Source organism: Marmota marmota, unplaced genomic scaffold, assembly GCF_001458135.2.
Source record: "Marmota marmota marmota unplaced genomic scaffold, marMar, whole genome shotgun sequence".
NCBI lineage: Eukaryota > Metazoa > Chordata > Mammalia > Rodentia > Sciuridae > Marmota > Marmota marmota.
This window is the reverse complement of record NW_026000026.1, coordinates 53,129,536-53,144,160: the sequence shown is the minus strand read 5'-3', so window position 1 is coordinate 53,144,160 and position 14,625 is coordinate 53,129,536. Positions and strand designations below refer to the sequence as shown.

Sequence of the window (14,625 nt, the reverse complement as noted above, 5' to 3'; positions counted from 1 at the left end):
ATTATAGTGTGCACATTTATTTTATTCCTGTCATTTCTTACAATATGAAATCTGATTTATAAAATTAACTCAATGATGCCAATAGTTTCAGAAAAAATACCTTCATTAACAATTTAAATAGATTTCAATTTTAGAAGAATCAGCCTATTATCTTAAACTACCTAGCATAACTTGTTTAGCAACTACAAAAACTGTTTCAAAGTAAATTTTAAACCCTAGGCCGGGAGTAAGTAAATCAAGGATATGCTAGGTTAAATGCTTATGGTCTGGATTTGCACTAGAATATCTGGTCTTGTAATTGAAATAAAACATATGTTCCTTTGTCAATAAGGATGTTTAACATCTAGTCAAAAATCTTTCCTGGTCATCTAGTGTGTCAGTCTCTCCAGCTATTTCCTTTCAGCCTGAACTAATTAGGTTCATAGGAAGCAAACTGACATTTTGGAAGATGTAATTCTATTGTTTAATGTGTGCTGATTTTGCCAGGGGGAAAGATGCTCCTTCTCACTCCAGATGTGGCATTATTTCTGCTGGGCTCTTCATCATGATCTCTGGACCATTCTGCCCCCTAAGATAGCCCAGGAGATTCTGGCAGAAGTGCTAGAGAAATCGTTGAGTCTGCTGGCCTCCAGATATGCTCGGGCCCATCCCAGTTATAAGAGAACTCCACAGATAAGGTAATTGAAGTTCTGAAAACTACTGCTTTCCAAGAAAACTTTTGAGTCAGTGTAATGCAGAATATATTTCTGAATCTCATGACACACACAACACCTTGTATATTTAACATGTTCCTAACATCTGAAAGGAAATTGTTTTCAGTTCTTCTGGGGTATTTAAGTGGAAATGTGGAACTCAATAGAAGTAACGTTGCTCTTATTTCCTCTTAAACTTGCCTATAAAACCCATTTGTTTCTAAGAAATTATTCAAGATGTCTTGTAATCTAGGACATATATAGGTATGTACATGTATACATACATATATTTATGTATACACACACACACATACACACAAAAGTTAATAAGATAAAGAGAAAATTAAGGTTCTGAAATAGATAAAAAAGCAGCCAAGCTGTGATGGAGCAGTTAATTTGACTTTGAGCTTCTAGGCAATCAAGAGATTTTAGTGGTGGTCTTTTTTAAACCTTTATATATAGAAGTTTGTCTTCATTATCTGCATTGTCTAGTAATTTTTCTTCTTAATATATTTCAATTCCCTCATTCCTCTTTTCCTTTATTTTTTCTTTTCTCTTCACTATGTATTATTAAAAGCCAGTTCAAGAAAATATAGAATCCCAGAAAAGAGGAGCACCAGTCACCAGGCTTTAAATTGAAGACTGAAATACAGCACAATTCTTTGAGTTATCTAGGCAATGAATATTATACAAATGGCCTTATGTAACAACAATGATTTACATGAACAGAGACCTTTGTTTTATAAATAGTTTGTCTAAGACCTGTTGTTTACATAGAATTTTTTTCCAGGAATATTTTAGAAGAAACCTATATACATCAGAAGCTTTTATTTATTTATTTATTTTGGCAGGAGAATTATTTCTGATCATGTTATTGTAAAGTATATGGTAATCTTAAGGGCATTTAGGTCCTGCTACAGTGTTTCATAAACACTGTATTTTGAACAGGCTGTTTTGAATTATAGGCCAAGTGTTTAAAAAATTGAACTCTGAAGAGTTGGTAAATTCCTTTTGAGAGCAAAGTATTCCTTCATTCTTTTTCTTTTTTAGTATGAAGCACATTTGACTATGAGGTGGCAGGTCATTATGAGATATTTGTAAAATGAGATTTACTGTTAGCTCATCAAACAGGTAGTATATTTAATTAATTAACTGTACCATAGAGAATTTGGTTTTTATTTTCTGGATGGTTGAATAAAAATGCTATGTAAAGCTAGATTTATTGTTTCTAGTTTTGATAAGTAAAAAATTTATTTTTATTTGAATGGTTAATCCTAAACCATCATTATTATGGAAATCAGATTATGTGATGTACATGTGTATCATGTATTAGTGACTTAATTTAGCATTTAGGGAAAGTTAATATCAACTACAATTACACCTTCTTAAAAGTTATTATTGATGTGTTTAGTATTCCAATAGTGTACGTATGTCATATAACCAAAATCATGTGTATTAACATAGAAAATTGATTATATATAATACATTTTTGGCCTAAGTATAATTTTTAAAAATCTGTAAACATATTTTTGTTATCCTTTAAAAAATTTCCATTTTGTATTGCTTCAACTCTTAATTTAAAAGCAAAAAAAGTATATTAGCTGAGGTCTGTTCAACTTAGTCATATACTTTAAAAATAAATGCCTTTAAATATTTGTCTGCATTTCTACTAAAACACCAGAAAGGGGAGGAAGGGATGGTAAGAGGACAATTAAGAGACATGGCATGCAATAGGATAGGAGGAATAACTTCTAAAGGTCTCTGGCACATTGTGATAACCATGGTTGACTACTATAACAATTAATTGACTATTTCAAAATAGCTAGGAAGATTTTGAATGCTTCTGAAAACAAAGAAATGATATATGTCTTAAGGTGATAGATATGCCAATTACCCTGATCTGATTATTGCACGTTGTATTCATGTGTTGAAATGTCACACTGTACACCATAAATATGTGTAATTATTCTGTCAATTAAAATAAATACATTAAACATTTTTTAAATTTAAAAACTTTGGGAATATGGAAACAAATAAATAGTTTTATAAATAAAATAAATGATAGAGCACATTTTCCACAAATTTATTAACACTAGAAATTTCTGAAAGGATGAGCATCTTCATTTGTGTTTCTGTTGTTATTTCTTCTTATCTCGCACTTGCTGGGAGTACATGTTACTCCACATATTATAGCCTTTTGACAGCTTAGACATGGATGGAGAGAATTGTTCTGCTATCAAATTTTCACCTACTATGTATGTATGGATAATAGCAAGTTTTTCTTTTCAGCTAGCTTCTCTTTTGCTCAGTGTAATTTAAAGGACAGTCTCTTGAGCTTCTGGAATAAAATCTTGATAATGCAAAGCAAATGTTTTATGAAAAGCATTCCTAGAATACTATTATAGACCTTAACTATCCCTAACATGATGGTATTATGGGACGTATAACACCAGAAACTCAAAAAAAGTATCTTTGATGCTTTTTGTTTTTGATCTGAAGCTCTGACATCTAACCAAAACTTTTTATTCTTACATATGCTTAGTACTAGAGATATGAAGGAAAGTATATATACCAAGCCAAAAGTTTATTTTAGTATGATTTTCCTCTTTTTCTTTCCAATAGACTTGATGTGACAACAATTTTAATCTGCACTGAGAACATGTTATGGTCGATTTGTACATCTGTACAAAACCTTGTGAATCCTCATGAGTCTAAAGATGATAAAATTTTTAAAATTCATACCCATTGTAATAATCTGTTTACAACATTAGCCATTTTGAATTCACCATTAACAGAGTTATTTAGGTAAGTATCAAATATATTTTATTTTTTAATTATGATTATATATAAAATAATGTATTTAACAAAGCTATTTTCATAGCACTTATTGAATTATGTTAAGTAGCAAGTAGAAATTTTCTGAAGTACATTTTTGATATTGTGTATTGGGCCATTCTATAAAACTAATACCAACCAACAGGGGTTTCTTGATTCTCAAACTAATTTAATCTCCCAATATGTATTGTATCTGTCTCCATTTATTGGTCAATCTCATTCAGTTGATAAGTTTCCAATGTAGTTGGAGCATTTTAAGCTTTACTTTTTGACTTATTTTAATGGGTCGATTATTTAGTCATTACTTGATATTCTGTGAAAAAGAAAAATCATATCTAGTTGCTTTTGGCTCACCTTAACAATATGTTATAGTTTGGAGCTGAGGCTCAGCTGTAGCATACTTGCCTGGCATGTGTGAGGCACTGAGTTTGATTCTCAGTACCACATATAAGTAAATAAAAAAATAAAGGTCTATCAACATATAAAAAATGTTTTAATTTTACATAATTTGCTCTAATAAAAAATAAATTTTAGAAAATTGTTCTAAAATATGCCCAATTCTGAAAGAGACCTAAAGGTTGCATACTTTCAATAAATCTACTATAGAAGTGCTTTTTTCTTCCCTCTAGTACTGGGGATTGAACCCAGGGATACTCTACCACTGAGCCACATCCCCAGCCACATTTTTGCTTTATTATGAGATAGGATCTCATTAAGTTACCCAGGCTGGACTCAAGCCTCAGCCTCCTACCTCAGCCACCCATGTAGTTTGATTACAGATGTGCACTTCTATATCTGGCTAGATTTGTACTTTTAATATTAGGCTTTAGTGTCTTAAATGATAATGGCAAGTGGAAATAGAAATGAGTAATTAAATGGAAAAAACATTTAAATATTTTACTTAGCTAAACAAGATTTAGAGAAAACTTTCGAACTACTTTTAACTTCTAGTTAATTTGATTCAAGTTTGTAATATTATAGAAGAGGTTTGAGTAGATTTTACAATTAAAACATTAATATTTTATTTAATTCCTCTTCCAAAATTGTCACTTTTATAATAAAAGACTAAATAATTGTACGTTACTAGTTAGATAGTAAAAATTTTATATAATATTTCTATTTCTTAGGCTAAACAAAGTAAAGTGTTCCTTCCTATAACATTCTGGCAAGAGTGACATACAAATCTTTATTTTCAATAAATTTTAGACTTTAGTGTCAGATATTCTAAGAGTAATTAACAACTTTGATTGCAATTTTCCTATAATTTTCACCTACTCTTTCACTGTCGACAAAGCCATTGTGTACAGGTTGTTTCTTCTAGGCAATCCAGGTGGAGAACTAACTTTAAAAATGGATAATTCTTTCAGAAACGGGAAGAAACAGTGAGATAAATCTCCATAAGGTTGAGATTATATACATAATGCTTCATAATCATAAAAAGCTTAAGTCTGAGGCCCATAGTAAATCCTGGCAAACTAAACTGATTTACCATAGATGAAAAAATTGCTATGCTCTCGGTTCAATAGGTCATTTCATCTAAGAGGAAGGCCCTGTGAAAATCAGGAACAAAGTTGACAAATTTCATGGATTTGTCATGGTGAGCAATATTGAATTTCATGCTTTGTCACAGATGAATTGAAAAATTTTAACCCCCAATGCATTTGTAAAACAAATAAATTATTATCAAAGATTGCATACTTTAATAATAATAATAATATAATATGTACACTCATTATTGTTAACCTAAGACCTTTTGATACATTTTCTAACAACTATGCAAGTACTCAAATCTCTGATTTGTGCATCAGATACTACACTGTAATCTCATTCAGCAAATTTAAATTGCTAATTTCAATCAGGATTACATTTATAACATTTTATATCAACCATTGCCTCTGGATTTTTCTAATGTGAAACATAGAAAGCTATATTGCTTTCAAAAATCTAGATACACTTTAATTCCTTTTAAATATTCGTTTATTCCAAAAAATCCTTTCATATGAATTTAAATTGTTTTTCTAGAATATTCTAATCTTTGAGATATATTTTGCTTTTTGTTGACAGAGGAAATCTGTCAACAAACTGCATTCAGAAGCATCCTCCCATGCATATCCACATAGCCAGTTAGTGGTTTCCTTGCTGCACTTGCTTGCATAGACTGTTAGTTTTAGCTTGTATATAGCAAGTTAAATATTAATTCCTAGAGGGATTTGGGGGTGTGACTCAGTGGTATATCCAAGGTCATGAGTTCAATTTCCAGCACTCACACCCCAAATTAATTCCTGAAGTTCTAGGTAAATGCAATTTGATTTCAATTCAATCGTGTTGCCTCTATGATTAAGCACAAGGGATATAAGAGTAAGAAAGATGTAATATCTCTCCTTAGTAATTTAGCAAAGTCTGATAAAATTTTTAATGTTAAAATTAAATAAATTTTTATATTTCTGAAATATTTTGATGTATCATATCAGAAATCCTGAAAGTTGTTTATTCCAACATTAAATAACACAGAAGAGTAAGATTCCAGTAAAAGTCCCAAACTACCAGTCAAAGGCTCAGCTCATCAGAAGTAGGTTAGGATATTGCTCAATTAGCCAAGGAATAGTAGACTCATCTTATCTTACCGGTGGAAGCACTTATAAGATTTTACATCAATGAATTCCAAGGTATTTCAATGCCATGTCCATAACTCAATTTCAAATTAATATTAGGTCTTTTGAGATTATGGTCTTAAACTTTGTTTTGTTACATTTTGCTTTGCAACTAATTCACTGTCCCTCAAAAACCAAAATATTTTAGGCTAAAACTTTGTTTTTCATATCTCAAGAATGACCGATATCATTTGGAAAACAGGAAGTTCCTCAACTGTGAAGCATGAAGTATGATTATGTAAAATGTTGAGCACATCATGTTATGACCCAGCAATGGAAATGTGTCTTCACAAAGATTCATAGAAGCATTTTTCATGATAGCACAAAGTAGAAGCAAACCAAATACCCATGAACTGGTAAATGGATAAAGAAAATGTGGCATATGCATTCAGTGCAATATTATTCAGCAATAAAAAAGCAGGATTATTAATATGTGCTTTACTAGGAATGAACCTTAAAAACATTACGCTATGTGAAAAAAGCCTGACACAAGAGAACCCTTACTGTTTGGGTACGTTTATTAGAAAAATTCAGAAGAGGCATATCCATAGAGAAAGAAAACAGATCACTGGTTGCTAGGAGCTGAGGGAAAAGGAAAATGGAGAGTGACTGCTAATGAGCATAAAGCTTCTTTTAGGGATAAGGAAAAAAATTAAAATTAGATAGTGATGTAGTTATGCAGCTGTGATTACAGTAGGGACCATTTAATTGTATACTTTAAATATATTAATTTTTAGGCATGTGAATTATATGTCTTAATAAAGCAGTTAAAATTTATATAGATTTAATGGAAATAAAATTTTTAAAATGTTAAAAATAGTCTGTCAGAAAGCAAAATAATCCATTAAATGATATTTCTTTCCATTTTTGTTTAGAAGGAGGAAAGTCCTTTTATTTGCCTCCCTTTAAGCAGAAATAACTTTTTTAAAAAAACAGAATAACTTTTTTAAAAAAACACTTTTTTAAAATAACTTTTAAATAACTTTTAAAAGTTATTTTAAGCAGAAATAACTTTTTTAAAAAAACACATAAAATCAAAAAGCTTTATATGTGGTCCTAATATGTAAAACACTGAGAAAGGACCAGTCGTTAATTTTGGAGTTGATTTGCACCTTAGCCTTTTACTGGTTGGTTCCTGCTGTACCCTGAGGTCCAGTCTTATTTTCTCTCCACCATTGTCCTGTTCTCCCCCTTCCCCAGTGGCTGTGTGCTCTTCATAGATGGCCCCTCAAATTCATCTTCCATTCCACTAAGCATGTTCTGGCAATACCTTCCATTTATTCTTTCTTTTTTCTTCCCTACCACATATTTACTGTGGCTCAACAATAGACCAAGCAGCACTGTGCCATTGTCTAATTTAAAAATCATCATTTTCTAACCTCAGAGAGTGATTTTTGTTATGAAAAATTCAAGCTAGGGATCATGAGAAATGTAGGGAACCATAATTTACTCCAATCTTACCAGATATCTCTCAGTGACATTTAAGCAACAAATTTATGGCCCCTGAGGTAGCACTTTTTGTTTGTTTGTTTGTTTTTTGTTTTTAAAGCAAAGAAGTGACTTAGGATTCTGTTTAAATCTTAAAGTAGATTGAATTTGATTATTTCTACGTATTCATAATGGCTTTTTATTTTAGGGCTATCAAAAAGACTTACATATCCTCAATTTGTGGTGCTTTCTCCTACCAATTCTCCTTCTAAGGTTGTAGTCTTCTCTTGGTATTTTTTCTTATCACCCAGTAACTTTGATATGCACAGATGAAACAAGAAACCCACCCCTCACACCTCTACCGCCCCTAGAGCTTACATCCTTGGGCTACTTAATTCCTTCATGGGGGCTTATTCCATTAACCTCATAGGAGAACCAATTCTCTTGGGAGGGCAGCCAAGAGTGGCACAAGAAAGGCATAAAACCCAGCTAACTCTTTTTAGCTTTTAGTTGTTCTCACTTTTGATATGCCTTGGATTTATTTCATCCCAGCAGCTGGCTACATAAGCTCAAGAAGCTAATCAGTTTTGTTAAGGGAAAAGTAGCATACATCAGAAACAACAACAACAACAAAAGGAATCTAAAATAGAAAGTGAGGCAGCACTATGGTATGGTCAGCCAGAGGCAGGTGGTGTTAATGAGAGGGAAAGTGTATGGCTCACTAATGTTGGAGAAAGGACAAAGGCAAGAAATTTCCCAAATTCACTTTTTTTCCCCCTAAGCAAAATCTATTTTACAGCCTGATTTAGGAATGAGAAGAAATGTATTTTGCTTCAACCTATAGACAATTACTTATTTTTAAAGTATTTAAATTTGCTATATCAAAATTCCTTTATGTGCTTGTGGAAAATATAATGCTATGGCTCATACAATTGTTATTTTTTGCTATGAATTATTCAGAGCATCCTCTCTTTTAACTGTATACCAAAACATCATTAGAGGTTATCTAATAGCTAGCTCATAATTTCATTCCCCCATTGAGGCTTCTGGGCCAATTTTCACCCTGTTATACTCTCCAGAATAATGAAACTAATTTGGGATCTTGCTGTGGAATTAAATGCTCATACAGATCCCTTCCCCTCTGAGACCATAAACATCTGCCATAATATCTCTTATAGCCAAATAACCTTACTATTACCAGTATGACTGAGCAACTGTCAGTGGAGTAAAGAGTTTAGGTTCTGGTTCTGGCAGAAATGTCCTTGTAAAAGTCTTAGAAATTTTGGCACCAATTAACCATTCCATTATTACTAGATCCTACATTATTTTTTCTAGTCTTCAGTATAAAACTGTAACTAGGCAACCATTTAGTCTATTAGAAATTCCATGTCAGTTTTCAGATAGTCATAAAACCTTCTTAAGAACTACTTACAACTGTTATACTGAGCCCTTGTCCTATATCAGGCACTTGGCTAAATCTTTCATATGCATTATCTCACCAACTCCTCACACTGACCCAATCCCTCTTTTGCAAATAAGAAAACTGAAACTAAATAAATTGCTGAACACCATATCTCCAATAAAAAGCATACCCAAGATGCAAACTGAGGCTGTCTGGCTCCATTGCTCCTATATGTACCCATACACTATCTACAAATAACCTTCAGTGTCCCTATCCTTGGGGTATGGAGGAGATGAAAAATAACAACAACAAAACAATAATAATGATAAATGTTAAAGGATTAGAAGTACAGTCCGAGGGAGAAACAAAGCACAGGAGGTGAAGAGAAGGGATATGTTTTAGACACAGTGGTCAGAGGAGACTTAAGAGAAGGTTCTGAGGTGGAGCAATCTGTGGAGCTAGCTGACTACAACACAGAGAGCATTCTAGATAAGGTATTCTGGGAGAAATGTCCACATAATCGGAAAAATAGGTATTTATGCAAAGGGCTCAAAGAAGTAGGCGTAGGCTATGATACTAAGTGTCTTTGTTCATCTCCTTCTGTCCTTTCTGCTATGCTCATTCATCATTCATCTCTTGACCCATCTGTTACCCTCAGTCTTTCACATCTTTTGAGACTGCATTTCTCTCCAGACCCTTTCTGCATCTCTTCTGCTTCCTCCTAACAGCATTCTCCTCTTCCTAGTGTACCAGCTGTTGCACATCCCTTCCCTGCACCCACACTTAGTGGCCTATCTGGACTCTGATACACTGCTAGAGAATGTCACTCAGCAATCCTTTTGTGCCTACTTACAACCCAACCCCATCCTTTGTTCACTCTCTGGGCAACTCCTTCTTCCATCCTTCTCTCCTTTGGCCAACCCCTGAACTTGCACCATCTTACTGTTTGTTAGCAGATGGCTTCGCCCCTGTACTTCTCTAAGAGAATTCAGACCATCATGAATACAGTTTAGCTCCTCACATCCATTGTTTTTTTTTTTAAATTGTGATAGTGGATATTGAACCTGGGGCATCATACATCCTAGGCAAGAATTGTGCCACAGAGCTACATCTCCATCTCACATTCATTCCTTTTTTAATTTTTAAGATTGCTCACTCCATTCTTCTATCCTTATTCGCCTCCCAACCCCTTGACTGCTTTCTGATCAATGTTGTCTCTTTTCCCAACTATAGAAAATCTTTTCACCTGAGCTCTTGATAACATTTACCTTGTATTCCATGTCCTTAGTCTTTTAAAATGTTTTTTTCCTTGCTTTATCATTATGTTTTGTTCCTAAAACAGTTCACATTGTCTCTGCTTTTGTACCTACCATTCACTCAACACACTCAATTTGACTTCTGGCTGTCATCATGCTAAACAAACAGAAGCAAGATCATCTACATGTACCCAGTTGCTAAACTGAAGTAGGTTCTTTCTTTGTTTTATGCTCTCTGCAGTTTTTGGCACTATTATCCTTTTTCTTGCTTTCCCTGGCATAATTTTTTCCTGGCTATTTGCTTACTTCTCTGATTGTTCCTTCTTGGTTTCATTTGAGATGTTCTTTTTCTCATCTCACTCTTTAAATGTTGATGTGTTCCAGACATCTGTCTTTGAAAATCTTTTCATATTACATTCTTTCTTTGGTTGAATTCATTCATTCACATGACTTCACCATTATGTGATGACTTCTACATCAAGATATTCAAACTGAATAGCTCTTGTATATGCTAGACCAGTAAATCCAAGTTACTATTGGATGGCTGTCTTTGGGTATATTTCCAGTATATGCAGCCCCCTCAACATATCTCAAATTAGGTAAACTGCCTGTGAGATAATCTAGGCTACTCCCTTTCCCTTAACTTTTACTTTCTATCTTCACTTTCCTGCCATCCCCACCCTATGGTCATTAGGAGATGGATATTGTTCATTCTATTAAGTTAACTTTTTATACATATATATATATATATATTTGCCTATTACTTACTATGCCCTCTGTCTCTTACTTGATCTAAGCTGTTTTTCTCTTCTGATTAGTCTAGTGCAATATTATCTTGATCCCCTCCAATTCACTGTTCTCACTACTATGGAATTGATTTTTTTAAGAAGTGAAACTGCTGGCATCACTCCCCCATTATAAACTCTTCAATGATTCCTACATGCTGGTATAACGTCCAGACTCTTGGAAAACCATATCCTGGCACCTTACCTAGCTTCTGATTACCTCTCCAACTCACACAGTGGATTGCTTGGAATATAAACATCACAGCCTGACTTTGAAGCCTATTAAATTTTTTTTTCTGATCTGAAATTTATTGGGGGGAAAATGGCTTTCAAGGAGGAGATGATATATTAAATTTCTAAAAAAACTCCCAAGACCACAAGGTGAGAGAAGGATCAAATTGGGAAGATATGAACATACCAGAAACAAGATGTGGAGTGAAAAGATGTGGATTGGTTTTCAAAATGGAATTCTATTCTGTTTTTATCATTGAGAGTCAAAAAGACACTGTTGCTTCTGTACTATACAGGTAGATGTTACCACTTCACATAATTCCATTTCTAAAATTTTTTCACTCACTACTCCTAACTCTATGGGCAAATATAGTTTATTATTATAAAAATTTTATTAGCCAGGTTATGTACTAAGGATGTTATGTAACAAATTATTTCTTATTATGTCAAGATTTGTACTTGAATTTGAGCTAACCTAGAAAAATGTTGTAGTCACTTCCAAAAAGTGGTTATAGATCAGATATTGTGGCCAAACTATTCCAATTTTTATATCACAGTAATGTAAAATAAGTTATTTTACAGTCTCTCTCTAGATCCTTAAGAATGTGCAAAATTAATTATAAAGTTTCAAATATTGTTTAGTACTTATAAAGATTAAAAAGAGGTACCTACTGTTAAGGTACCTACTGTTAAGCAGTTTTATATTAATGAAGAAAATATGATTAAATATTATAATTTATTAAAAATAAGTTGAAAAGACCCAATGGGATATAAGACTACAACTCAAGAAAGACATAGGTAGTGTTTGTGTACCTTCATTGCACATTTAATTTAACAAATTTCATAGTGTGTTTTTAAAAAATCTTAAATGATAATTGTTATACCTTTCCCAAATGTAAAAATTGTTAAATTGAGGTTCTTAAAGATCCAAATCTCAGTCATACTTTTCCTGGCTCTCCTGACTTGTCTACCTGATGATTCCTGAATCACCTATTGACAAAATCCCAAGAGGATGAAATGGGTGCCTTGTTCATTCTATTGCAATGCTATTTTGCATAAAAGTCATTTATTATGGGCTGGGGTTGTAGCTCGGTGGTAGAGTACTTGCCTTGCATGCGTGAGGCACTGGGTTTGATCCTCAATGCCACATAAAAATAAATAAAATATATCGTGTCCATCTACAACTAATTTTTTTAATCAATTAGTGAATATTAAGGAAAATCAAAAGTTGCTTCATTCATCTTCATAGTTAATGTTTTCTGAATATTTGAATATAACTGCTTGTGTTTCCCTAGGACGTTTCAGCATGGCATGGATGAGTCTGCTTCAGATTCCTTAAAATCACTTTTCAACCAACCATTGCATTGGGTTTCTTGCATATCACATTTCTACCCTTCTTTACTCAGGTAAGAAACTGTAAATGGCATACTATCTATAATTCTATGATTCCCTTTAAAATTTAGTAGAAACTTGGATTCACAGCTATACATATATCTTATAAAACAAATTTATAATTTTTCACAATAGACAAGTATGTAAAGAGTATGATTTTTTAGCTCAAGAATCTAAGGCACATAATAATTCCACTTGCTGCTTTAGTGATAAAATGGAAAACAGTGAATTTTTGAAATTTAGTTCTATTTTAGCTAATTGCCTAGCCATTTAAAAATTCATCCTTCTTGATCTATGATGGGGGGGATTTGACAGTTCTTCAGTTAATTATCAGATATAGACAGGAAAAGTGGATAATCCATGTAACTTAACTCAGAGCCTTAGAAGTGGAGAGAGGAGTAACTTTTATAGTTATGAATAGGGTCTTTCACTATTATTATTTAATTAACAGCATTTAAAAACAAGAAAAATCATTTAAAGTTTGAAATGTTCTTCCAGAGTAATCTGATGACATTTTGTGGCATTATAGAGAATGGCAGTTTGATTCTTTGTGGAATATGTCATTGGAAAATGCCTTTGCTTGGTATCTGAGAATAAAAATATCATGCATAGCTGAAGGAGATGTTGTTAATTTCCATGCATTCTTGATTCATCTTGGAAATACATTATCGATGATTTTACTGTCTAAGTTGACTGGCTGTATCTCTGTCTTTTAGGAAATGAGAGTCTCTCCCCCATAAATAGAAAGTATGGAAAGTTCATTCACAAAGGTCTCCATAGACACCACAAGAATACACTGCTTGCTTGTATGTGCCTGTCTTCATATAGCCAATGGAGGATCCAGGATTAGTGAGACATAGACCCTAGTTTCAAGGACCTCAGTGTATTGCTTATACATAAAACTTTGTCAGCATGTCTGATTAATTCCTTGTGATTGATTTCTGGAAATGGAATGCCCTCAATACACTACCAACTCAATACCTTGTCTTCTTGCATGTAAATATACTTTTGTGTCCTTAGGAATTAAATAGCTAACTCCATAGTACTCATTACTGCAAAAATAACAAATTTAAAAAACTGGGTATTTTATAGTATAAATTAAGTAAACAATCTGCATCCTTTTGATGAGTTCCTAAACTTCTAAACATATTTGTTCTCCACATTACCATCACATTTTATCTTTTTTATCGCCTGCTTTTGTCTTATATCTGGAACCAGGGGTATTCTCCCTCTTTGGGAGTAGCTCTCTCTGATTTCCACCTCCAGACCTTGTCAGTTCAGCCAGCTAGAGGCCTGGGAAGGCAGCAGGAAATTAGTTTATTTTTCAAATAGTTGATTATTATATTTAACTTCTTTCTCTTTTTCATAAATAAAGCCAAGTGTAAATGAAACAAGATGTTTCTTTCTGCTTTTACTTAGCAAACAATCTCCACTATTATCCTGACAGAAAGATTAGAACATGGGGATGACTTTTCAGCCCATAGTGAAAACGAAGTTTTCAAACTTTCTGGAGAGCAATTTAGTAACATGTATCAAAAACTCTAGAATAATTTTGCCTCTTTATTCAGCAATTTCATTTCTAGGAACCAATTATAATGAATTAACCAGAGAATATTGCCTAAGTTTTATATGTAAATATGTCCAATCAAACATTATTTGTAAAATTTAAAAAATTTAAATAAATTTTCTGTAGTATATTGTTGGACAAATGAGTTATAGGGTAGACATAATGACAAAATTAATATATATGTAATAAAAGGGTTGGTTTTGAAAAATAATAACATAGGGAAATCATTGTGATTTATAGTTAAGGAGGAAATCAGATTATAAATATGAAATCATCCAAGTCAACCCAGTTTTTGAAATGGTGTGTAACAAACATGATTTCAAGTGTTTTATGTACTTTATCTGTTTTATCCCTCTGTGACATTTTATAGGATAAGTACTTATGTG

General features: G+C 32.8%; 1 protein-coding gene across 8 annotated transcripts in view; it reads left to right on the top strand.

Annotated features, from left to right (window-relative positions):
• The window catches only part of Kiaa0825 (KIAA0825 ortholog), a 382,609-nt gene that overhangs the window by 107,500 nt on the left and 260,484 nt on the right, over positions 1 to 14,625 (top strand). For 5 of the 8 annotated variants that reach the window (XM_048811422.1, XM_015483674.2, XM_048811424.1 and 2 more), the window contains exons 10-12: positions 487 to 677; positions 3,315 to 3,497; positions 12,576 to 12,686. In XM_048811422.1, coding sequence (XP_048667379.1) covers positions 487 to 677; positions 3,315 to 3,497; positions 12,576 to 12,686 — 485 coding nt within the window. Of the gene's footprint in view, positions 1 to 486; positions 678 to 1,742; positions 1,824 to 3,314; positions 3,498 to 4,894; positions 5,120 to 12,575; positions 12,687 to 14,625 lie in introns of those variants that run through there. The other 3 variants (XR_007350553.1, XM_048811426.1, XM_048811427.1) reach the window with 3 other exon arrangements.